The sequence below is a fragment of the Astyanax mexicanus genome, chromosome 4 (assembly GCF_023375975.1).
Source record: "Astyanax mexicanus isolate ESR-SI-001 chromosome 4, AstMex3_surface, whole genome shotgun sequence".
Lineage (NCBI taxonomy): Eukaryota > Metazoa > Chordata > Actinopteri > Characiformes > Acestrorhamphidae > Astyanax > Astyanax mexicanus.
Window position 1 is genome coordinate 40,696,047 of NC_064411.1, and position 26,489 is coordinate 40,722,535.

The window sequence follows — 26,489 nt, forward strand, 5'->3', positions numbered from 1 at the left end:
ATCAAATAGAAATGAAACTTGTGGGTAATCTTTCGAAAGACGATGTCAGTTCATCTTTTGTCTTTGTTACAGGCATTTGTACCAAACTGGCCAACTAATCATGAGGTCCTGCAACCAGTGGCCATACCTTTTCTAAAGACACTCTCAGATGCACTGTTCCAACAGGACAATGCTCGTCCACAAACTGTCGCCATCTCAAGAGCATGCCTTAAAGACATAGAAACTGTACCATGACCAAAAGAAATCTTGCAACTTGACTATTTCCTTAGATTTTGCAGTAAGGGTGAAACATGTCCAAAAGCATCCCAAACATCTTCAGTTGGATATAGGTCAGGCAATGCAGATTGCCATGGCAAAATGCGTACTTCTTCAAGACACTGTTGTGTGTGTTTTCCACCGCTTGCAGCGCTTCATTAATGTAACGTTGGGCTGTCAAAGTTGCTGAAATAAAGGTGATCTGGCATTGTACAAAACTTCTATCCACACCATGACACCAGACCTTCTGAAAGTGTGACACGTGACAACAAACCACTGACCTTGGTGTTGGCCATGATGTCCCTACAAACAGATTTTATGTGTGACTCCATGACAAGTTGGCATGACTACCCACCAAGTTTTGTTTCTGTTGGTTGATTCCTTCTGGGTGCAACTTTTTTTCTGATGAGTGACAATAAGTGTATTTCCAAAGATGAGACTGATGACAGTCTATGTTCAGTGTTTGTTACCAACCAAATGAATGTAAATATTCCTGTAAATATTTCGTGTCAACGTAGCTGTAGGACATACTTGCCGTTCATGGAAGCCATTCCTACCAATTCCAGTCTACAGTCTCGGCAGCACATGTAACTTTGTCATTCTAGCAGTTCTAAAACAGTTCTAACAGGTGAAGTACACTCTTAATAATAAAGGTGCTACAAATGGTTCTTTGTGAGATGCCAAAGAAGAACTAAACAATGGGAACAAAAGCCCGACCGTTCATTGTTTCTTCTATAAAATGTCAATGTACTGGATAGAGCACAGTTTCACTTCTCCACATCTCAATGCTATGGATGCTACAGAATCAAATATGGTTCTTCTATGGCATCACTCACGACTCATTTGTAGCACTTTCATTGTTAGGAGTTTGGAAAGAGGGTTAGAAGAACATGGCAATTTGCTGTTGAGGCACATTGGCACATACTGCATTACCGTCACCATAGCTAATGGGCAGTTGGCGGTTTCTGGGGTTTGTACAGGGGGCAGGGCTAAAGAGGGAGGAGGAGCAGAAGAGCCTGAAATGTGTGCGAGAGGGGCTGGACAGGGAAGGGAAGTGGGAGGGGCCTTGTGTGTGGGTGGCACGGTGTCCGACCTACCATGGCGGCAGCGGCCGCCGCCTGGTTGACCTGGTGCTGGGCGGCCTTGATCTTGGCCTGCAGATGCGCCGGCGGGTGGAAGTACTTGCACTTCTCGCGGGAGCAGCGGCCCTTGATGTAGTCCATGCACACGGTTACTGTGTTGTCATTGGTGTCGATCATGGTGCTGTCGGCCGGGTGCGCGAAGCGGCAGTCGTTCTCGCCTCGTGTGCAGTTGCCTCGCTGGTACTCCCGACACACCTGTGGAGTGGCCAGAGACAAAGAGAGAGAGAGAGAGAGAGAGAGAAAGAGAGAGAGGGAAAGAAGGATTTATCCATCTGTTTACGGATAAAATCCCATCAGCTTTCTGGTTGTGCTGAGACAGGAATAGGGTCAGCTTTCTATTGTGGAAGTTCCCCTCGCTGTGGAGATCTGAGCAAGTGTAGTAGTCATAATTATTGATTTAAGGGCTTCAAACTCTTCATGAGGTTTTTATCAGGACTTTATCATTTAGGTATAATATTTTGAAAATGTAATTTGACCTTCAGTGTCCAGTATTTTGGTCTCTTTCCAATTAAACAGAAAAAACGATGGTCTTGCATGACCGAAAATGTCTGCAATTGTTTTGCTGCCAGTTTGCTGTCAAGTTAACCTATAAGAGGTTTGTGGATGGTAGAGGGAGTGATGCCAGTGATTTAGGATGCCTTCATGTCTATGTTTCCTTCTGGCTCTCTTTTTACGTTTAGTTAAACTGATATAGTCAGATCTGTTAGAGTCTCTACTGCAATAATCTGTAAATAATCTCTAAATGTAGTTTGACCAGAGGAGGATGGGTCCCCCCATGTGAACCATGGCTGCTCCCAAGGTTTCTTACGTTTTATGCATTGTGGATCTTTTGTTCCATTCCTGTAAAGCTGCTTTGTGACATTAATTATATATATATAAAATGCTTCACAAAAATTAGATTTAATTTAATTTGATTTGATTAGAAGTAAAAATAAAGTTATGGTTATTAAAGCAAGAAACAGTTATTTGTGGTAATAAAGGAGGTCAAAACTTGGCTAGTTTATGCATACACTATAGATATATAGTATATGGTATGGGGACACCTGCTTGATAATTGTCAAGAGTTTATCCTTCTTCTAGAACGCCCAACTGGGAACCAGCAAGTTTTGTAGATGGGTTCCATGCTGGCCCAACATACAGTATGGATGGATGTCAATGAAGATGCCCACCAGGGTCAGTGACTAGACCATTGGAGTAAACATGAGACCCATTTGAGTTGAACATTTGCTCATGAAGCCTAGATGGGACCCGGGTGGGATTAAAGTTGGCTAGAACTGGAAGTGGAACTGGAACCCACCTAGTCCATGTTCCACTCTTGTGAGCCAGCCCCACGTGAGCGAGTCCCAGTGTTTGCTGAGTATTGACTCATTTCCCTCCTGTGGCCAGTAGGGGGCGGCGACTGCCTGTGCAGCCTGGCAGTATTCTGTGCAGGCTTCGCTCCTCTGAGCAGCAGGTTTACCTGGGAGACGTTATCTAGACAAATCCTCATAAATCACAGACACGAGTGCGTGGCGGCTGTGCCGCAGCCTTTGCCCGGCTCGGTTTGGTGCAGAAGCACGGACGCTTTCTAGACACACATTAACACACACACACACACACACTGTCTGGATGAATCACACAGGTAGAGGTCCAGGCTCCCAGAGAGCTGTCTCTTGCTCGGCCTTGGCTGTGCTGACTGATTCTGGAAGGCACCAGACCCCCTGTGCTTCAGGCCAAAGGCCAACCTGACAACGACCCCCGTTGGTCGCTTCGGTCATCAACTCTTTCACCGCTTATGTGTGTGTGTATGTGTGTGAGTGATGGGCAAGGGAGAGCTAATGAAATCCACTGGGCACTGGCTGCTTTTTAAAGAGACGGAGGCAGCCTTGTTGTCAGGCAGACACTGCGAAAAGAGGGGGGAGAGCGGGCGAGAGATGGAGAGAGAGCAGGAGAAGTGTATGGAGCCGGATAAAAACAATGAAGAGGGTCAGAGGGCTTTTGAGAGCGATCGGATGGAGAGATTGAGACAGCGATAGAGAGAGAAAAAGAGAGAGAGAGTGAGAGAGACCTGCCAGTAATGGAGGATAGAGAGAGAGAGAGAGAGAATAGAGAGAGAATAGAGAGCAGAAGAGAGTGATACAACACATCTGTCTCTATGGAGATACGTTTGGCGTTCCAGATGGGGCTCTTTTCATTCAGCACTGATGACACACAGCCCTGTCTCTGAACACAAGAGCTCTTTCCACCCCTCTTTTTCTTCCTCTGTTTCTTTTTCTCTTCTCTCTCTTGTTTTTCCTTTTTTGCTCTTTTGCCCTTTTTCTCTTTAATTTTCTCTCTCTGCATTTTTTCATTTTTTTGTCTCTGTAAAAGGGCCATCTTTGTCTCTGATTTTCTTCTCTTTTTCTCGAACATGTCTTTCTTTCTTTATTTATTTCTTTGATCTTCCTCTCTGTCTCTCACTTTCTCTCTCTCTTCCCTCTTTTTATCTCCCTTTCTTTCTCCTACTCAGTTTTTATTCCTCCCTATTTATCTCTTTTCTTTTTGGTTGTTTTCTCTCATCCTCTTTCACCAAATTTCTTATCTGTTTTATTTATCTATCCACATTGTGTCTTTGTTTCTTTTTATCTCCCACATTTTCTGTTCTTTCATGTTTTTGTCTCTTTTTCATCACCCGTCTCGAATTATTATTCTCTCCCCATCTCCCGGTCTATATATTTTTTTTTCTCTCTTTTTCTCTCTACCTCTTTTATTTTTCTTTCATCTCTCTTTTTCTCATTCTACCTTCCTTGTCCTCTTTAGTTTTTTTGTCTGTATTGTCTGCTGCTTTTTCTACTTTATAAACTTCTACCTCTTTTTTTCTCAATCTTCTCTTTTTCCTTCTTTCATTTTCTTTGTTTCTTTTCTTAGATCCCACTTTTTTCTCTCCAACTCTTTCTTTCAACTTTTTTTTTCTCTCTGCTCTCTCTTTCAGTCTATTGAGTGTTAGTGTAGAATGGTGGTAGAGATACAGGATGGTTTAGGGTTTAGTGATTGTAGGATTGCAGTGTGTTTAATTGTATACAGTTCAAAACAGCAGATCTAAAATATCTGATAGTCACAACTGAAATCCCACCTTTTAAAAGACTTCATTTCATCCCCCCCCCAAGAGATGCGCTATCAAAGCGGCCGCACAAACAGTATTGACTTGCTGTTCGGGGAACAGCAGATAATTAAACGCCGCTGGAAGGCCCAGGATGTGTGTGCCTATATTGGAGTGACACTCCAGCAACTAAAATAGGACTGTTCTATTTCTATTGGGTATTTTTAGCAGGCCTATATCTTGGTGAATTGGGCTACAATCCAATTTAGCTCTGTATACCTCACTAAAGGGCCTTCAGACGTATTTAAATAGGGCAGCGTGGAGACCCATTTGAATGATATTAGTCTGAATAATGATGTACACTGAAATATTTTAAGCATCAGCAGTTTAAATATTGGGACAAGTGTTGAGATGCACTTTTTGTAAGCTGCTCCTTTAACTGTGTTGCGTAGCATTAGCAACTCTGTGTGCAGCATTATTTTAGTCTTTATTTTCCTTCCTATAAATGTTTATTGTATCTTTATAAGAACTAGTATTGGGTCCCATGACTTTTGCCATCCCCAGAGGAAGCAAAAGAATGCTGACTGACCTGCAGGATAAGCGTGTGGGACCTCCAGCATAGAATGTGGCTATTATGCGGCTTCTAGATATTCTAGAGATACTTTTGTGTTAGCATGGACAGTTATAGCCAGAAGACGCTGGTCACAATCATTACCATTCAATTACCAATGGATTTAAGGTACATGTGACATTGTGGATTGAGGAATGCCAAATGCCCTCTTCAGAACTTCGTAAATTTTATTGTCCCATCCATTCATCTGGCAGCTACTATCAGGCCTCACTTGTCGATAAATTACGTCATCTTGCCATGAGGCTGATGATCAGCTTATATACAGTAGATAAACCATATACAAACAATTTTCTGGGGTAAAACAGCATGATCAATGAATATTCTGATATCCCATGATTTTTGCATGTCAGTTTACAGTCAATAAAGAATAAAAATAATCACTGTTATAAGCTTGCGAATGTATTTTTGCAATTATATAATGAATATTGCCAAAACTGCCAGTTTTTCTGGTAAATTGAACAGTTTTACAGTGTATTTTTATCCATTTTAAAATAACTGGATGTTAGAAGGTGTTGAAAGAAACGAAAAAGTCGCAACACTTTTTTCAACTATTGTTTTTCAAGATATGACCAAGGATATGACCTAAAAACCAGAAAAGATAAAAAAAAGTTCATTATTTTGATATCAACTTGGCTTAACGAAGGGTTAACAAAGCCTATTTGCTCACATCTTTCTCTTTCCCTCCCACCGTCAATCACGTCTAACCCACATCCTGTTGATTTTCTCTCAAACTCCATCTTTTTCCTCCGAGTCCTGGCCCCACTTTTAAGCCCCTTTCCCCCATTGGCTGCTTCTATTACTGGCCATCGGAGACCTGGACGGTTCGGTGCTAATTAGCAAGCAACTCTACACATCTCCGCCCACTTCCCAACGGTTTCCTCGGCTGTTTTGCCGCCAGCCATCCCCTCTTACTGCATGCATTATGCAGGAGATTGACTTGCTGTCCAATTAATAATTATTGGCAAACAGAGCAGGGGGCGGAATTAGCAGAGCGTTTCAGATTTATCTCCATGATGACTGTTGAGGAGGGGGGAAAAAAACAGAGTATTCAAAGAATAATGAGTTGTTTTGTCAGCGTTTCAGAAGCGTGAACCACCCATATTACGATTTCAGTGTGAAGATCTGCAGCGCGATCCTTCCTCTGTTCAATGAAGAACCGTTTAATGAAGATTTTATGCTAATCATGTGTGGGCGCCCAAACCAATGGATGTCTATTTAATACATAATTAAACCGAACAAACAGGAACTGTTTGAACAATGCTTAAGAGGCCTTTGATTGTGCCTGTGCAACAGCCCACAATCCTATGTTTCAATCGGTGCGATGCTGCGAGTAACAGGTGGTCGAGAGGAAATTGACGCAAGGAAAAAAAACAGCGCAATGCTTGGAGGAACACTTCAGAAATCCATGGAGCAACACGACCATCCAGCATGATGTGCCCAATTATATACCTCCAATTACAGCAGCTAATAAACAACCACAGCATAAAAGTCACGGAACCATGAGTCACACAACTCATCTGACTTTGCCTGCTGGCCCTTATTTGCATTCTGATAATTGCTGTGGTTTTAATTGATATTTTGAAAACTAGGCTTTCATCTGTTTCTCAAGTCCTTGCATAAAATCATCACGCAAATGCAGAGCCATGATGACTTTTTTTTTTACCATTTTCTAAACAGTTCTCAGAAACTCTCTGGATTTTAAATTCACTCAATATGTAAAAATGTCCTAACGGAAGTGTTTAGCTAGTTTAAGGTGCATCCATTGCTAACACAGATGTGCAAATGCTCACACAGCTGGTCCAGCCCCTCACAGAAATACTAGGAGTTCTGGAGAAGTTACCTCTAAACGTTGGGTTTGGTACCATGTCTAATGGCAGGCATGGGCTACAGGAGTATAAACCCAGCTAACAGAGAAAGCTATAAGAATGTTTGACAAACCTTTGAAAAGGTTTCAGGAAGGTTAGCCACTATCGCTACAGAAATAATGTTCCAGGAACATTCTGAAAACATGTGACAGAATAATGGTTTGCATCACAATCTAATTAAAATATTTCTAGTATAATATATATTGAACTAGAAGAATACTATGATTGCAGAAATGTTAAAAGTAAGTACAACATTCCCAAAACTACAAATAAAAACATTGACACAAGTAATGTTGCAGCAAACTTCTTAGAATATCCAGAAAGCTTGACAGATCTAATGCTCTAAGATTGTTAACTGTAATGTACATAAAACATTCTACTAACCTACTAATTGTTAGCTAGGATGCTAGCCAGGACTTTTACGTCTGAATGCAATCAAATCCTCATAGCAATGCTCCAAAGTCTACTAAATCTAGACAGTTTATACAGATACTCCAACAAAAATGGGATAAACTATTTGTTTTTCCAATGTTTGATTTTTAGAACTAAATTAAGGCAATAAATGAGCAGGTGTCCCAATACTTTGACCATATTCTAGTGTCTCCGGGGGGCTGAGTAACAAGGCCAAGAGATATTCCCATTTGGCAACTTTATTTAAACAGGGCGAAAGTAATGACTGCCCTACGAACAATCGTTCTTTTACCAAATTGAGGCCCATTGGTGGAGACCTTATTCACCCTCTAACCCAACACCAAGAGAGATGAACTCACCTCCAGTCGGTCTGTCCTCATCAGTTTCTGGGCAGCGGCAGCAGCTGCGGCTGGCACCGGGACGTTGGGGCTGCTGGTCACTAGTACAGGGGCGCTGGGGAGGATCTCGGTGGGCACCAGTCCCGGAGACACGGGGCCCAGATACGGGTTGAATGCTGCCGCTGCCGTGGCATTAGTAGCCAAGCTTGGCGTGACGGAGAACATGGGCTGAAAATACACACAAAAAGAAAACAGTCTGAGATGTAGGAACATGTTACTTCAGGTGAAATTAGAAGAATGTCTTAGATGTGGAACATTACTGGTAACATTATTGAAAATTAATGTTCTAGTTAGAGACTTTTGCCCATTTGTCAAAACTCAGGATGTGTTTGCTGGCATCTGGCTCTTCATCAGTGCTTAGTCTCTGATGAGAGGGTCAATCTTAGCTGGGTAGTTTTGAGTAGTGGACCCAGCAAAGTTAAGACCCTTAGCCAGAATGTTGTATTTGGCAAACTACCACCACACTGATCAAAAATAATAGACAGTGAATGGAAACACATGGTACATTTTCCGGAAATTGATACAAAACTGTCACTGGGGTTGGTAACCCTCAAGGCAATGTCTTCAGTCCCGTTAGTTAAAGGGGACATATTATGCAAACTCACTTTTTTGCATGCTTTTGTATTTCCACTTTTGTCTCAACTGCTTCTATAAACAGCCCAAGAATCAGTTGAAAGAGTTATTTTTAGGAATTATATGCTTCTATGAGCCAGTTGGATGACTTCCTTGTGGTGACCTCACATAGAACCTGCACAGAACCACCCTGGTACCACCCTTAACCCAGCCCCACCCCTCCTTTATACTGTCTGGTTGAGAACCTCAGACAGTATAAAGCAGGATGAGCCAGCAGACTTTGTTTGAGGGAGGGATCTGTACCTACTGTCTGTGGAAAGTCAGCAGATGAGGGAGATGTTTTGTATTTCTATTGCAATTAAGCATGAACTAGCTCGTTTGTGTTTTGCCATTTAGCATAAGCTAACACTAACGTGGTAAACATTCAGCATATACATAACGTGGTTGTTCTGAAGGCAAGAATGGAGCTGGTGAGATATATTTATTGTATAGACCTCATCTAACTTGTGTAAAAAGAATTATAATATGTTGATGGACAAAATACAATTATATTGTATCTTTTGTCAGACAGTGTAGATGTTCCTAAAAAAAAATGGCCAGTGATGTTACTGGATTATGTCTGATAGAGATTAATAAAATAAACGATTTGGACCTTGGTTCTACTCATGTTCCACTTGTTTGTCTAATATACAGCAAAGATGTTTAGTATACCCTATGAAAATGCGTCACGTTTTCAACACATTTATTTTACCATATTTTGCATATTGTTTAAGGGTATTAACACAAATTTGCCCCCCTTTTTTACTAGATTTTAGGTTTTCGACTAGCTTTTGTAGCATGCTGTGAAGAATTGCTTGCATTTATGTGGCAAGAGTGTTAGTAAGCTCAGAATGCTCATTCTCAACTCCCAAAATCTAATTCCCAAAAGTTCTGGATGATGCATAATCATTCTAGACAACACAGTTTTGATTCCTCTGCTCCACAGCTCAGCGCTCAAATACTGTATATACCCCTCTAGGCCCCGCCTGGCATTGGGTTCATGTTTATCTGCTCCAGAGAGTCCTATTCTATTAGTGTATGCACCTTAAATTAGTTGAATGGATGTCCAAAAACAGTATGTTAAAAATACACATGGGTTTTCATAGGTTGTTATAATTTATTCACATGATTCTATATATTGTGCAAACACCGCATGACTTCCCAGCGCAGCTCAGCGTGTGGGTGCTGGGTTTGGGTGATGGAGTGCAGAAAAACACAGTGCTGGGTGAGGTCTGGGTTAGAGAACGCAGTATGGTGGAGCGCAGGGTAATGTCATGTTGCTGTAGGCACTGAGAGAAAGGCTGCACTTTGACCCGCCGCGCTTCAGCTCAGAGCATGCTTTTCTAATATCAAATATAATAAAATAAAATTCTAATATAAAACAAGACTGCGGTTTAATAAGAATGCTACCTCCAGCACTCGAATATCATTTGCCTGGGCTGACGCATTAGCGCTATAGCCGAGCCTCTTGTGCTTTAGAGAGAGACGTACCTAGCTAATAAACTTAATTAGCTTCTTACATCAAAGGGGCTATAAAACCATTTAGTGGAATGAGGAGGGTGCGTTGTATGGCTCTTGAACATGCACTGTAGGTTGGGTTCAGTTCAATTCAATGCTATGCTGTTTTGTATAGTCTTTTGTATAGCTTTGCTTAGTAGGGGTTTTATAGAAGTAGAGTTCAAGATCTGATAAAGTAAAGTTGCTAAAGGCAACTGCTTATAATCTGACTATGAAAACACAACCCAGTGGCGCAAAACAGAACTCTCTGGCCTGTTTATTATCTGTTTAAGATTTGGTGATTGTTGGGTTTGAGTGTGGAGGTCGACACACTGCCTCAAATGTCGCTGTAATGACCTTAAAAAGTCTTAAAATATCTTAAAATAAAATCTTAATAATTAAGGTCTTAAATTGTCTTAAATTTGCAGTAGGTAAAATATTTTTAGATGGTGCGTTTAATGCTAGAGGGAAAGCACATACTAACATAAGCAGCAAGTTATTTGGAAGAGAACTAAAGTTAGTATAGGGCTAACATTAGCGTAGAGTTAGCTAACATGACCGGGGAAAGAGTTTAGTGAAAGTTTAGTGGAGAGCTAGCTAACATTAGCATTGAGCTAGCTAACGTTAATGGGGAGAGAACTAAGGTTAGTGTAGAGCAAGGTAACATTAGTGTAGAGCTAGCTAATGTTACTGGGGAGAAAACTGAGGTTAATGTAGAGCTAGCTAACATAAGAGGCAATTGAGCTAACTTTACTGGGGAGAGAAAAAAGGTTAGTGTACAGCTAGCTAACATTATTGTAGAGATAGCTAATGTTATTGGGAAGAGAACCAAGGTTAGTGTACAGCTTGCTAACATTAGTGTAGAGATAGCTAACATTACTGGGGAGAGAACTAAGGTTAGCATAGAGCTAGCTAACATTAGCGTAGAGTTGGCTAATGTTACTGGGGAGAGAACTAAGGTTAGCATAGAGCTAGCTAACATTAGCGTAGAGCTAGGTAACATTAATGTACAGCTAGCTAACGTTACTGGGGAGAGAACTAAGGTTAGTGTACAGCTAGTTAACATTATTGTAGAGATAGCTAATGTTATTGGGAAGAGAACTAAGGTTAGTGTACAGCTAGCTAACATTAGTGTAGAGATAGCTAACATTACTGGGGAGAGAACTAAGGTTAGCATAGAGCTAGCTAACATTAGCGTAGAGTTGGCTAATGTTACTGGGGAGAGAACTAAGGTTAGCATAGAGCTAGCTAACATTAGTGTAGAGCTAGTTAACATTACTGGGGAGAGAACTAAGGTTAGCGTAGAGCTAGCTAACATTAGCGGCAATTAAGCTAACTTTACTGAAGAGAGAAAAAAGGTTAATGTACAGACTAGCTAACATAAATGTAGAGCTAGCTAATGTTACTGGGGAGAGAACTGAGTTTAATGTAGAGCTAGCTAACATTAGAGGCAATTAAGCTAACTTTACTGGGGAGAGAAAAAAGGTTAGTGTACAGCTAGCTAAGATTAGCGGTGAGCTAGCCAACATGCTAACATGTTCTGCAACACAGTAGAACGAAATTGAAAAAACAAAACAAATTGATGACAAATGGGAAACGTTAAGTTTGACTAAATTTTTGCGGCCTTAAATTATATATTTTTAATGAAGAATGTGAGACATCACATATGGAAGGCATGCAATAGTCAGTCTCCCCTAGTAGTGATAAGAGGGACATTAACAACAGCTCAGTTATTTGTGCAGAACATCCTGCTGCCACACGTGTTGCCTCGCATGGCAGGGTTTCAAACTTTCATTTTTCAGCAGGATAATGCTCATCCACACACTGCAAAGGTCTCCCAGGAATCTGTCCACCAGGTTGCAAAGCTTTCTTTCCATGCACAGCCATCAGATTTATCACCAATTGAGCATTTATGGGTGTACAGGATCTACAGGTCGATGGTTTCATAGGATGTGTCCAGGCCAATGGCTCCCAACGTGGTGCCAAAGCCTTCTCTCAGTTGTACAGCTTTCCTCCAATAAATTGTATCTTTTTTTCTTTTCTCTAATATTGTAAACACCACCAAATAGTTATTGTAAGTGCTTGAATAAGACCTGTGTTATGTAGCTGAATGAATTTGGGAAAGTCCTCCTCTGGGCTGCATCAGATTAGAAGCATATCTGCAGACTACAAGGTGATGAAGTGAGATTAACGAAGGTACTCGAATCAAAGATTAGGGAGGTCTCTGAGAGGCTGCTGATGACATAATAGTATGCTTTCCCACAGATCAGAATTACACATCAGAACAAGGCAGAGTTAATGAATTACGAGCACAATTCTGGGAATTGCACTGTCTGCGCTAGACTGATCCCAGTACAACTCAGAGATTTAGATAGGATAACGCTTTGCAAGTTTTCTTCACATTCATGCATCTTTTTTAATTAGAATAGGTCTATTATGGCCTTGCTAAAATAACCGTTTGCAGGACCTTTCTGCTTTTTGGTATACTAATCTCTGTAAAGCAGGCTCTTTTAGTTTGCTGCTCCACATTGAATGTAGTGATTCAGTGATTTCCAGCTCTGCTGGGCTGTTAAACATCACTGCTCTGATATCATGCCGTTGGAAACATGTTGCCATAGCGCTTAATTTGCAGTGATACACACACATAATCTCAGCATTTAGCACTCTTCTGACATCAGAGCGTATGAAGCAATAATGCGTTATTTATACTGCTTGTCAACACTGCACTTTAATATTGCTCTCATTAGCTGATGGAATCATGGAGTAGAGCCTTGTTTTCACAAAGCTGCAGTTAACCTTGTGTTTAACAAAGCACGGAACAATTGGCCACGTCTTTCTGAGGATCTGAGAAGATGCATTACACACATCTGCACATGAGCTTGGTATCTTATCTATATGGTGACCAATAATCTTTTTCGTCAAACAGCTGTATGTGTTATATGTGTGTTATTGGTGTAAATAGCAAAAAAAAAAAACACATGAAATATGATATTTTTAATTCCAATTTGAGATCTTGTAATCTGCTACAAATCCAATTTGTCACGATACAGCCTGATTGGAGTTCATGAGACTTTTACATCAAGAAAAAGGAAAGAAAAAAGAGCATAAAGAGAAGAGAAAATGGTAACACTTTATTTTAAGGAACACAAATTAGGTGCTTATTAATGTCTTATTATTTGCCAAAAAAATTGTAATTTGTAAATGATTTATTCACTACTTATTAGGCTTTATTCTATGTAAGTGTTCTTTGTGCTTTATTAGGAGTCTGTGATTGATTAAATATTTATTCAGTTCTTTAAATTGTCTAATTAGTGATGAGCAGAACCTTACATTTCTTGATCTATTAGTGACCTTTTTAAGCCCTTATTAAATACATAGTGAAGGGGATTGATTGATTGATTGATTGACTAATTTATTGATTAAATATCTATTCAGTTCTTTTTAGTGTTTAATTAGTGATGAACAGAACCTCACTTTAGAATATGGTGCACATCTTGGTCTATTACTCACTTATTAACCCCTTATTATCTCAATAAACTCCAGCACAGCCATAACCTTACCAATCTCACATAGATCAAACTGCTGCCAATTATACACTAATATACAGAATTAGCTATTAGATAATGCTTAGTAATCTGCTTAACAGGGTGCTAACATAACTGTTTATGGTGCACTATAAGAACTAATACAGCCATTATAAAAAAAAATCCATGTAATATACCCCTAATTAAGCATTAATAACACTTGCACAGAATAATGCCCAATAAGTAGTGAATAAATCATAAATACAAAGTTGAAATTAAGGTCATATTAAGCAAATAATAAGATATTAATAAGCGCCAGCAGTGAGTTAAGGGTTAAGTAGTATGATAATGACCTCATAACTATAACATAACTAAACATAACATAATTATTGATTTATAAAGCTTTTATCAAAATCATGCCGTATTTCTACTGAAATGGCTGAATGGGACTGCAGGAGACATGGTTGCCACGTCAAAGCAAAACAAAACAAAAAAAAGACGTAAAAACAAAGTTTAAAGAAAAGTAGGACACAAACTAAAGAGTGTCTATTGTCTGTTATGGTGATGAGCCCAGCCGTCAGCCACTCCCCAGCAGCTCCTGTGACAAAAGGAACTGAAAGGAAGATGAAACCGAAACTTCAAGTGAAGCGTTGCTCTTTTGCACATAGTGTATCAGTATAGAAGCACTAACTGTTCAGACAAATGTCTGATATTGTCACATTTTAAAGATTGTAAGACTGCCCTAAAACAATGATAAGATTTGATGAGAAAAACAGATTTGGATCAATTGTATATGTAGTGTAAATGTAGCCTTAATTAGGTCTTTGAAGAGTTTTATGAAAATCTAATATGAATGTTTTTTTGTCACACTAGGTGGGTGCTTCAGAGCATTACTCTGTACCACTCTTTTCTCTAAAAGATTAAGTTATAATTCATTAGTGAGCTTTATTTTTTTTTCCTGAGGAAAAAAACATGTTCTCTCAGGTGTACAAAGACCCTGAAGACCCCATGTTGTTATTTGCTAGAGTGTTAATTAAATGTATTTTGCGAATATAAAAAAAAAAGATTTCTTGACCCCTCTATTACCCTATCCTTACCCTTTTACTACATTAATTTAGACAAATCTTCTGTCTATGCTTTAGCTGGCATTCTTGCATTGTACTTGTTTTAATTAATTATATCTATTAAACATGTCTTATTCCACTGGCAGATAAATTAGTTTGTTTTAAGCTGTATTTCTTGACAACAGCTTAATTATCTATTACATGTTAGATTAGACAATGTGAGTTATCTTTAGTAGATTAAATATCAATTAAAATTAGGTCAATTAAGATAAATAAGTTAAATTAATTCTTTAAATTATACTGTAATCATTTTAAAATGAGCAAAGAAATACACAGATTATCAAAATACCTCTTGGCACTTCCTATAAACAGTTTCTCCTCCTTAAACTGAGTTAATATTTGGTGGTGAATGGACCAAACGGAAGGTCAGACATTTCTCAGAGCTTGCCATATTAACTTCCATAAAAAGCTCGTATTATTAAAAGCTAAATGTTGTTGAAAAGCTGCCGTTCTGTTAAAAAAAGACTACCAGATATTCAAGGTCTTCAGCATTGACATTATGGACCCTTCATGTTCATTTGGTATTCGGTAAGTCTGGAATCAATATTTTCCAAGTAATATAAAATTAGTTTTGCTGTAATATAAAAGACAAAAGATTTTAGGAAGTTGTTAAATTGAAAACAGATACATAGAAAATGCATTTTTTGAAGGAAAATGGTTGTGTTTGTGTAGTTTGGTAATGCTGGATGAACAAAGGATGAAAACAAAATGTTAAGTACACGAGTGCAGGTCCGAATGGAATTCAGTTGGTTCTCTGGGGATTGCCCTGACATTGTATATCTAAAATAATGTTTATTGGTTGAGAATAGGTACAGTAGATGGGCACACACTTTTATACCCTGCTTCCTTGAGTGCATGGACAATTTTAGTCAGAACCTGCTGGTCACAATCATTACACTCTAAAAAACAGGGGTACGATATGAGTACTTTTTTGTAGGTACACTCTTCATAATTGTACCCTCAAAGGTACAATTTTGGTCTTTACAGGGTCAGATTTGTTCCCTCTGAAGTACAAAGTAATTTCTAACAGCTATAAGTACAAATTTGTACCATTTAACCAGCCAAAGGGTACATCCAGTATTCTGTATCACTGTACTGATAAACAATATATACTTTAATTGCACATTTTTTATTTGAAAGCCAGACAATTTTGGATCATCAAGTTTTTGAGCTATATTCAGTTGATGACAATGTTTATAATCTTTATAATCTTTACTGGCACAAAAATCATGGGTACAAAAAAGGACTTTCACTAAAAGGTATTTTTTTGTACCTCAATATAAGGTACAGCCCCAGCGACAAGCTTTGTACTCTTTTAAGTACAAATCTGTACTTACTTTTCTTAGTGTGTACCACCGACTGCACTGTCCACTCCTGGTGGGAATCCCTTCTATGGGAAGCCTTCCTTGGACAGTAGGGACAGTTTCTCCCACCAAAGCAGGACAAAGTCTTTTTTAAAACCTTTGATTTTAGAAGAAACAGTGAATATACTGTACAGGTCTCCCAATACTTTTCTCCACATATTGTGTAAGATTGACTGACTGTACAGACAGTGTTTGGAATATGCAGCCACTGCTGCTCTGACTGAAAATTGCTCAACGAAATGAAATGTTTTTTTTTTAATGGACGTCTCCTTTCAGAGGCTAGTGAGGGCTTTGTATTAGAGATGCAAGGCTGTCACCCACCAGCTTCAGCAAAACGGGTCCTTTAATCCAGGACATCTCTGAGATGGGGAATTAGCGGGGCCTAATTAGATCACCTTCAGCTGATCACCACGCATGAAATTAAATCCAGCTTCGCCACATCAAAGCCAGGCGCAGAAATGCAGAGAAGAAGAGAGAGAGGGCCGAGTGGGAAAGGGCTGGAAGAAAGCGAGAGGTGTGACGACTCATCCCTTCCTTTTCTCATCTCTCTGTGCCTTTGTGCTCGTCCTCTTCTTCTCTTTAATGCCGCTGTCTCTCTGCGTCCGCCTCACCCTTTTTCTATTCAGTCTCGGCGGGTGGTGCGAACTGAAGAAATACCCAACACCTCCGCCTTTCTGCGACTGGGACATCTATAGGCCCCAACCCCTCCTATCACAGGCCTTTATTGTTTCCTCTCAAGCTGTCCAGAAGGGGGACGCGTGGCCTCGTCTATCAGCCCTGATAAGAAGCGATAAGGCCTGACCACAGCTGCTTCTCTCCAGACTATTTAGGACACCACGTAAGTATTATATATATATGGAGTGTACGGATAAAAGAATAAAAGGATGCCCTGCGCATACAGGTGACTGGTACAAGGGGCGTAAATATGGGAGACCACTGTTGAAGAATAGAAGCTTCTATTTTCTGTTATGCAGCAATTAATTTGTGCACCATATGGGCTAAAGTATTAGGGAACTTACTCAACATTCATTGGCTCTTCCGAAATTGAGGGTATTAAAAAAGAATTCATCCTGCATATGTTGGAGTAACCATGTTGTGAGGGTGTGATTGCATAAATTCAGTGACGAAAACATAACACAAAAAGGTGTTATAGTATTAGACATTATCCTGGGGTAATATTCTTGTCATCTGTCGTCATGACCAACATTCAACCTGAAATTAACATCTCTTGACATTGGTGGCCAGCTGGGAGGATTGCACAGTGCAACTAAGTGTGAACCTGCTTTATGTGCTCAGGAGAGTCCTTTTCTCTTGACAGCACTTTTTCACAGGGACAAGAAATGCACTATGTGGGCATCTGCATACAGTTGCAAAAACACTTAATTCAATTCATTGGAAGGGGTGTCCACAAATAATTGGACATATATTGCATGTGCTGGAGTTTGAAAGTTCTTATTGTCGTGGTGTGTCCTTGGTAGACTTGCTTGTTTTATGCTTATACATTGTTTGTCCTTGCTGCACATTTCCACCGCATTCCTGGCTGCGCTTATCCCTGAACCTGGACACCTCTGCTCTTTAGAAAACGCTGGCCAGTTTGTTTTTGTAGAGAGAAAGAGAAAGAGAGAGAGAGAGAGAGAGAGAGAGAGCATACTCTGAGTCTAATAGCCTGTCAAATAAAGTATGCACATGCAAAATATCCTCCCACACAAGTAAACCAAGCTTACATGCTCTTAAGAAGAAATGCAATGTCTGTACACTATTTTCTTCTGGTCATGGACACTTTTCAACTGGCTCTCTCTTTCATTCTTCTTGTTCTCACAAGTAACCATTCACAATGCTCTCTTTTTCATTTCAGCAAGAGTGAATACATTAAATGCATTAAATGTGTGAAAGGTTTATTTAATTGATGCACAATAGTTAAGGTAAGCCCCAACAGGGCAGCTTTCTAAACCTAGGTATAAATCATCTAACCACTTAGTCACCATTTCCCCAAAACTTAGATCCTACAAGCAGCCATACCACAACACCCCTTGCTGTGTGCCTTGCTCAAGGGTCAAACAATGGCATCTTTACAAACCCTGGTATTAAACCCAAAACCATGTGGTTAATAACCCAGTGCTCTAATCATTGCTCTAGCCACTGTTTCCAAGTTCAGGCTCATAAGTTATGGAGGACCATAGTCTGCAAACTTGGGTATTGAACCCACAACCAGAGTTAAGAAACTTGGGTATCGAACCCACAAACAGAGTCACCTAACTTGGAGTTCAACCCCACAAACAGAGTCTGCAAACCTGATTATCAAACCAACATACAGAGTCCACAAACTTGGATATCAGCCCACAAACAGAGTTTACAAACTTAGGTATCAAACTCACATACAGATTCCACAAACTTGGATATTGGCCCCATAAACAGAGTTAGCAATCTTGGGTATTGAACCCACAAACAGAGTCTGCAAACTTGATTATTAAATCAACATTCAGAGTATACAAACTTGGGTATCAAACCCACAAACAGAGTCTACAAACCTGATTATCAAACCCACAAACAGAGTCTACAAACTTGATTATCAAACCCACAAACAGAGTCTACAAACTTGGGTATCAAACCCACAAACAGAGTCTACAAACTTGATTATCAAACCCACAAACAGAGTCTACAAACTTGGGTAATGAACTCACATACAGAGTCCACAAACGTGGACATCAGACCCACAACCAGGGTCAGCAAACTTGGAAATCAGCTCTATATACAGTCAGCAAACTTGGGTATTGAACCCATAACCAGAGTCTGCAAACTTTAATATCAAACCACCAACAGAGTCAGCAAACCTGGGTATCAGACCCACAACCAGAGTCAGCAAACTTGAATATCAAATCCACATCTCTAATCAACAATCGAGAGCTCTGATCACTGAGCCACAACTGCCCTCCATCATTATTGTCCTGCCTGGACTAAAATTTTCATATAATGATAAAAAGACTGACACCATGCAAGAGGTTCTCATCCATTTAAACAAGTCCAATCTGAAGAGGCATTTAGCGCACATCTTTAACTAGGATTATCTTTTGTTTAGCATATGTGAGTCAGATCAGGTATGATTTCTGCACTGCTTGCGTGTTGAATAACAGCAGCATTAGAGCTGCCCACACTGAAGCTTAACCTTCAGGCACACATACACACACATTCACTGCCACAGGAGTCTTTATATAACACTAATGAAAATAACGCTGTCCTTACATAATCATGATATACAGAAACTTTCTTCCCTATCTGCAGCCTTTTAGCATAAAATTTTCCTCCCTGAATTCTAACGTCTAATGGCCGAGTGAAAATGGGATTTTGTAACCATTGTTATTCTCCGGTAAGTAGCCATCGAGCACATGGATGAGGCACAGAGCGGGAAAGAGAGAGTAAAAGAAAAAGAGAGAGAGACAGAGAAACAGAAATACAGCACAAGAAAGTGCTGTTAATTTACCCGCAAAGAGAGCAGGTGGGGCCCGCGGGGATACATTTCACTTGCTGTGTTTGAGCCGAATGGGGCCAAATATGCAATTAAGGCCGCTTTCACAATACCTTTTTGATCCGTTTCCTGGAGCATTGAGGGCCCTGATCCATTCTAAAAAGCACATATAAAATGGAACTGAACAGCGTCTTCCAGGACCTTCAGTTGACCTTCAGCTGGTCAAGTTGTTCTAGTGAGCTGTTTTAATAATAGGAGCTCAGTACTGTAGTATGGTAGTGACAAACTGTAAACATCAAACATACACAAAACCAAAGAGCTGTAAAGAGGCCAATAAAACTGGAAAATATAATGTTGTTGATACTGGAGAGCAGCTCATCACCTCTATACTCTACTAGTTTTGGAAAGGTGGGTTGCTATGAAAAGATGCTCTTGTGACTGCAGCTTTTCCAGTGGGAGTAGAGCTCAAACTCCACTCCATCCTCAAACCTTCTTTAAAGAAAAAACAGTGTTTCTTTACTTTTTTAGACTAACAGGGTAGTAAAACTATATATGGGAAATTTTCTATCAACCAAAGATACACCAAAAAACTTTTGATGCTGATTCTTTGATTCTTTTTACATACGTTAACAATTAAGCTTCTAACAATGTGGTTTATTGCTTCAAAACGAACCATTTGAATGTCCAAACCCAGAAGTGTCAATCTAAAGGGACAATTTATATTTCTAGCCTCCTTGTGACCTACACTGTAACCTATACCTTAGCACAGGGTTGTTTCAAGGCATTTGGGGGCTCCAAGCAAAATAGGCACCCAACCCCCCCTTATGGATAACTCTGCTTCATGATTGCTAACATTTCATATTTTGTCATCTGAAGAATTCACAAACCTGGCTGGATGGCTGTCATCAACTAGTGGGATTATTATATCAACAGTATTACAGGTTTTATTGCAACATGATCGTAAATAAAATACCTTAAATATCTTAATTATCACCAATTACAAGAAAAATATATTTTAATGAATTTATCTGCATGTTTGTAGTGTTTTGTGTATTGTATGATACGACACACGAACCAAAGAAAAGTAAATACAGTACATAAAAATAAGCTTGCAAGCATTGAAAGAAATGAGTACTCACATATATATATATATATATATATATATATATATATATATATATATATATATATATATATATATATATATATATATAATAACAAACATAAAACACAGCTTATTCAAATTTCCATCAGCCTGACTAAAAGTTCTGTCTCTGCAAGGTTAGCTATCTAACTACAACACTGAAGAGTTAAATTTCACACTTGGTAGTTTTGTCCACCCATCAAATCACATTGTTTCCTTCAGACAACTTCAGACACAACTCAACATTTGGCATAAAACCAACCAATCTGGCAACCTTTCTAATCAGTGCACGGTGTTAATTTTAGGTGTTTCTCTATGTAGTCCAATAATGTGAGGATTATTTGCAACACTTTTAACACTAGCCGTACTGTATTCACTCTCCTCTAACACAGCTGTCTCTCCTCAAATCAAATATCTCAGAGTTGATAACCCTGTCCCAACCCATTTCGCCCCACTTGCGCAAAGTTTGTGTTAGCAACCTAGCGGCGGCGCGTGCCGCAGGGAAACAGCAGCCTTCTCCCTTCTTTCGCTCTGGCACTGCCCCGAGTTTGACCGATGAAGTGTCAGTGTGGATTTTCATCTCCTCGCTCGGGTCCTGCAGTGGAGGAACAGCTTGGTGGTGACAGCTCTTGCTTTAGCTCACTGTCTAAAAACGAAAGCCCCCTCAGCGCTTAGTCTTTCTCTGCCATCTCTGACCTCTTTTTTCTTCTCCTCGCCAAAGTTAGTCTACTCCAGTTCCAGTGGAAACTGCACCAGCAAATTGAGAGGGCAGGGCTGAGCTGGGCCCAAGGTCGCACATGATACGGTTGGGATTCAAAGGCAACACTGATTATGGAAGAAAGTTGACATCTCAAACAGAAGCGCTCTATAATGCACTGCCATAACTTGGATGAATTATGAGCCATTATGTAATGGTTTGTTCTGCTTTTCAATAGTTCCATTCATTGGATAAGTCACATGACAGCACAGCTGTGACTGAGCAACTGCTACAACTACAACTGCTACAACTAATTACTGTGCTTAAAAAAAACAAACAATGTACACAGTGATTCAAAACTTGTGGTATTATTCTACATTAAACATGTTTAATAACCCAGTGATCTAACCACTAAACTTATGCTGACCTCACACCAAACACTTTTCAAGCAATTTCACTGTCGCATCTCAATCTTGATCGTTCAGTGTAAGCTGGTTAAGATTGTAAGGTTTAATCAGTCTTTTTTTTTCTCTTCTTGGCGCTCCAATAAAATCAACCGTGTTTAATATTATCGTAAGTCTTGAGACTTGGCTCACTCAAATAGTGACATAAACAATGTCAACAGCCAATAGGAAGAGAGCTACAGGAAGCTGCAAAGGAAAATTATTTCACATTTTACAGCTATTATGCCTTATAAGGTCCTTATGTTAATATGTGCAGTATTTTAAACACAGGTAGCACTTTAATGTCATCATATTTAAAGTCATTTTATTTTGCACTGCTTTGTCTTATTGTGCAGTGTTAGTTTAGATACAAACAAGTTTAATAAATACACATTTTGCAAGAATTATAATTGCATTTTATTTATTTTATTGCATTAATTCTATCTAAAACAAAGGCAAATGTATAGCATTGAAACTGTGATTCTTTGCTATACAAAAAAGGAGGTAAAAGAAGCTTATAGGACAAGTTGAACACAAAATGTATTCAATTAAAACATATGAAGAACTAACAGTGTGGCAGAAAAATAAACTGTTTTATTATTTTATTATTTTTTAATTTTTTCCCCAATTTTGCTCAGCCAATTACACATCCTGCTTATTAGGACTCCCTCTATCACTAGTAATGCCCCAACACAATGGGAGGGTGAAGACTAGCACATGCTTTTTCTGATACATCTCAGAAAGAGTCTTTATAAATTCTTAGTCTGTGATGAAAAAGTTTGTGACTGGTTTTTAGATGTCAGGGTATCAGACTATTTAAAGTCTTTTCAGAGTCTCTTCAAAGTCGTGTAGTCTATGGAAAGCATTACTTTGATAATTTACAGATTTCCAATGAAATAGTGGTCAATACCACTGATACACAGCTTTTAAATACAGCATACATGATTTCGAGACGCATTTATGAGTTTGTGAGTTTAAATCCCATTAAATTCTTGCCAGAAATCCAAGAGTTTGCATAGGTTTTTTTTTTAAGAATCATGCAGTCTAGGGATTCCCAAGTTCTGGATAAAAAATGACCAGGAGAAAAGGGAACTCCTTCTTTTATCCAGAGCAAAAAGGGATAGCATTTTTGTTTTGTACAGTAATAATATTTACTCTTGTTTAACAGTTTTGCTGCCAGATTTTCCATGATTCTTTTTAACAGTGTAGCTGTAGGGCTTGTTTCCCTGCTGCCAAGTCTTTACTGAGCTTTTTCTTGTTATTGTGTTTGTGGATAAACCTGCTCACTGAGCATATCCAAGCTTTTATTCTAAACTCACTTTGGCTTTCTAGCCTTTTCACCTCCTACACAGCTGTTGTCTTGTCTGGATCTGGGTTTCTTCCCAGTGGCTGATGGAAGCTGACCCAGGCACTTTATTTCAGATCACTCTGCTGACATTTCCACGTGTTTGAGTGTGGTGTCAGATTTTTCCATGTTCTTTTATGTCCCGAATTTCGTCCTAGTAAGGATTTTGTCCGTGTGAAGTATCTCTGCACCACCCTGCTTTATGAATGTTACCTTACATAGTCAATGCACTGAAAAATCATCTTTCAAAACCAGCTGAAACCAGCAAAAAATGGTCCAAAGGTTGATTTTTAATCAACAAGTTACAAAATTTAAGGTATAGCAGCTTCCTTATCTCAGTATTGAAAGGGTTATGAGCTAGGCTCCACATGGACTATGTTATAGTGGGGTGTGTGGGGGTGGTCTTTGCTGTGCTGTGCTTTACAGCATTACATTCAATATGCACTTCAGCGTGTTGCCAGAGATCTGGTGTCAGATTTGTCCTGTAATCTCGTTTCGCTGTGACGTTTATGATGATAAAAGATAACTGTAGGTAGTGCTAGTGGGTCAGTGTGGTTGGGAACAGAGCATATGGCTTTTATGTGTACATACTGCATATATACATATATATAGACCATGCTATTATTACATATCTGTAATTATATACAGTATGGAATGCATATGAGATGTGCACTCTATGACCTCCTGTGTGTCCTGGAACTGCATGAAAACCAGTATGTGTGTGTTTGTGTGTGTGTGTTTATATTTGTGTGTGCAATACTCGGTCTCACCACAGGCTGCAGTTGCGTGCCAGGCATCATGGCATTGGCCAGCTGCATCTGCTGCGCGAGCATGGCCATATTCTTCTGCTGGATCAGGTTATTCCTGCCATTGATCTCCAGCTGTGTCTTCAAGTGTGGCGGAGGATGCAGGTACTTACAGTTCTCTCTGGAGCAGCGGCCCTGAGAGACAAAGCAAGACAGAGAAAGAGACAAAAAAACATTTATATTCATGTTAAAATTAAGTTTTTATTACTGGGTCTGGGACGCCAGACTTCACTGTTGAGCCTTCTGGAGGTGTCGTGGGCCTAATTCAGCGAAACACTGACGAAGGAAGGTGCCTGCCTGATGACCCCTGAGAAGAGCTTGCACTGAAGTTTGTGTTAGAGTTTGGATGAAGGGGATTGGTGTGGTCCTGCTCTTGTAATAATTTGTCTCATGAGTTTTTGTAGACGTCTGAGTACTTGGCAGTTGAGGCACGGACCATGAACATAGTTCGCTATGCTTCTGGATTCTTGTCGAGCCAGTATCAGATGGTAGTGGTTGCTGTGTTCTGCTCACGCAACTTATAATGTGATTTATTGTGTGTGATTGTGCTTAGGTAAGTGTGTTGTTGCCATAGTTAAAGGAAGTGAGCTTAGATTAAGGAGGGATTCTGTGTGTTCATAGGTTATTTTTTTGGTAGGTCTGTTACTTGGCAGTTGAGGCAATGGACCATGAACATAGTGTTAGGCTGTGCTTCTGGATTCTTGTCGAGCCAGTATCAGATTGTGGTGGTTTTGCTATTGTTGTTAGTTGAGTGAGTAGTAGATCCTGGCTGAGCCCTATGCATAACCCCAGCTGTTAGGTGCAGGATTTGTCAATTTCCTGTATTATATTACTTACTAGTTTTTATTACTATAATTATGATTCAATGTATTAGTCTACAGCCACAAATCATAAAAAATGAATATTATGTAAAGTGCAAATTGAAAAAGTACAGTGTTTCTTACAAGAGATGCTCTAAATAGACAATATTTAAAAGCGTAAAACATGATAAGATGAGTTTTTTCAAGTTTTCATTAATTTTGTCACTTTTTTGCAAACTATTTTTGGTTGCCAAAAATTTTGTGCATTGCTTTTTTTATGTTTCTTTGAAATACTGAGAGAGAGAGAGAGAGAGAGAGAGAGAGAGAGAGAGAGAGAGAGAGAGAGAGAAATAGAAAAAGGGGCTAAGTGACAGAGAAAAAGGTAAAAAACAAAGTGTGTGCAAAAACCAGAATAAGGGAGAGAGAAAAGAGATTGAATGAGAAAAAGAAGTGAGAGAAAAAGAAAAATAAATAAGATAAAAGTGATAGTGTAGACAAGAGACAAAAAGAGAGTGATAAAAGGAGTGTGAACAAGAGGGAGTGACCATATTTGGCTGGAAAAAAAAGAACATGAAAAGATTGCAAGTTTACATTAAAGATGCCACTTTTTTGCAAACTATTTTGGTTGCCAAAAATTTAGTGCATTGCTTTTTTTTTACATTTACTTTGAAATTCTGAGAGAGAGAGAAAAATAGAAAAAAGGGGGTCGATTGAAAGAGAAAAAGGTAAAAAAAGAAAGTATGTGCAAAAGACAGAATAAGGGAGAGAGAGAAAGAAAAAAGTAATAAGATAAAAGTGATAGTATAACAAGGGATAAAAAGAGAGATAAAAAGATTGTGAACAAGAGACAGTGACAATATTTGGCTGAAAAAAAAGCGAACAACATGAAAAGATGATTTTCTTGCAAGTTTACATTAATTTTGCCACTTTTTTTTTGCAAACTATTTTGGTTGCCAAAATTTAGTGCATCCCTTTTTCTTACAATTACTTTAAATTTTGTTTCATTGCTGACAGTTCAACTCCAAAGTATTTCATGTTTTGACTGCCCAAATTAATTTTATTTATTAATAATAATGATGTCAATCATAATCAGATTAATCACAACAGACTTCTGTGATTAATCATGATTAATCGCACCTTTTCTTCTCTTTAACACTAAGCTTTTAATTGGTATTTAATGATACATGTTAATAAAATAACCAGTGTTGAACCAGATTGTTTAAATTAAATTATATTTATTTTAGGGGTATCATTTAAAAAATGCGCTAAATTGACAGGACTAATTGTCTGATCTTGTCGCTATCCAATGAAAAACTGGTATCTCCGTTCTTGCTGATTTGTAGTTTACAGCTCAGTTATAACACATAAACAGTTCTTTATTCTGTGTAAAAATTTTTGATGAATGGGCCAATAGAAATTCTCCAAAATTACCTGAAATAAACTGTTTTTACACTGACTTCCATTGAAAGTTGGGAAGATTTTATCTCTCTTCTATAAAAATGTTTTTTATTGGACTGCTTTATTTTTTTAGCATTTCTGGCAACACATTCCAAACAGAAATGTTTGGAACAGTAAATCATTCACCACTTCACATTATTACAATAGTGTTAAATACTGTTGCCATTCCTTCTCAGAACACTGTTTTAAAACATTATTTTTAATAGTTTTTGCTTTTGTAGCAAATTATGATTGCAATTTACCTGTATTAAATCACATCGTTATTAAGGAATGAATGGAATAGAGTACAGAGGAGTAGAACTTGGCTAGATAAGAAAAAATATCCAACAGAAGTCCTGCATTATTAGAACCCAAAGAAAACACAAACCAGAGCCTGCAGGGCAGAATTAGGCTGATCCCCTCTGATAATAAACACAACTACACAGCCCAGAACTGACCCCAGAACACAGTCC

The 26,489-nt window shown here is 39.0% G+C and overlaps 1 protein-coding gene across 13 annotated transcripts in view; it reads right to left on the minus strand.

Annotated features, from left to right (window-relative positions):
• LOC103026224 (muscleblind-like protein 1) overlaps positions 1-26,489 on the minus strand; it is a 189,077-nt gene that overhangs the window by 19,607 nt on the left and 142,981 nt on the right. For all 13 annotated transcript variants that reach the window (XR_002651155.2, XR_002651156.2, XR_007438865.1 and 10 more), the window contains exons 3-5: positions 23,744-23,914; positions 7,722-7,928; positions 1,353-1,592 (exon numbers count right to left, since the gene is read on the minus strand). Coding sequence is in view for 10 of the 13 variants with exons in the window: in XM_049478656.1 (XP_049334613.1) it covers positions 1,353-1,592; positions 7,722-7,928; positions 23,744-23,914 (618 nt within the window). In the remaining 3 variants the exon portion in view is untranslated. The remainder of the gene's footprint in view (positions 1-1,352; positions 1,593-7,721; positions 7,929-23,743; positions 23,915-26,489) is intronic.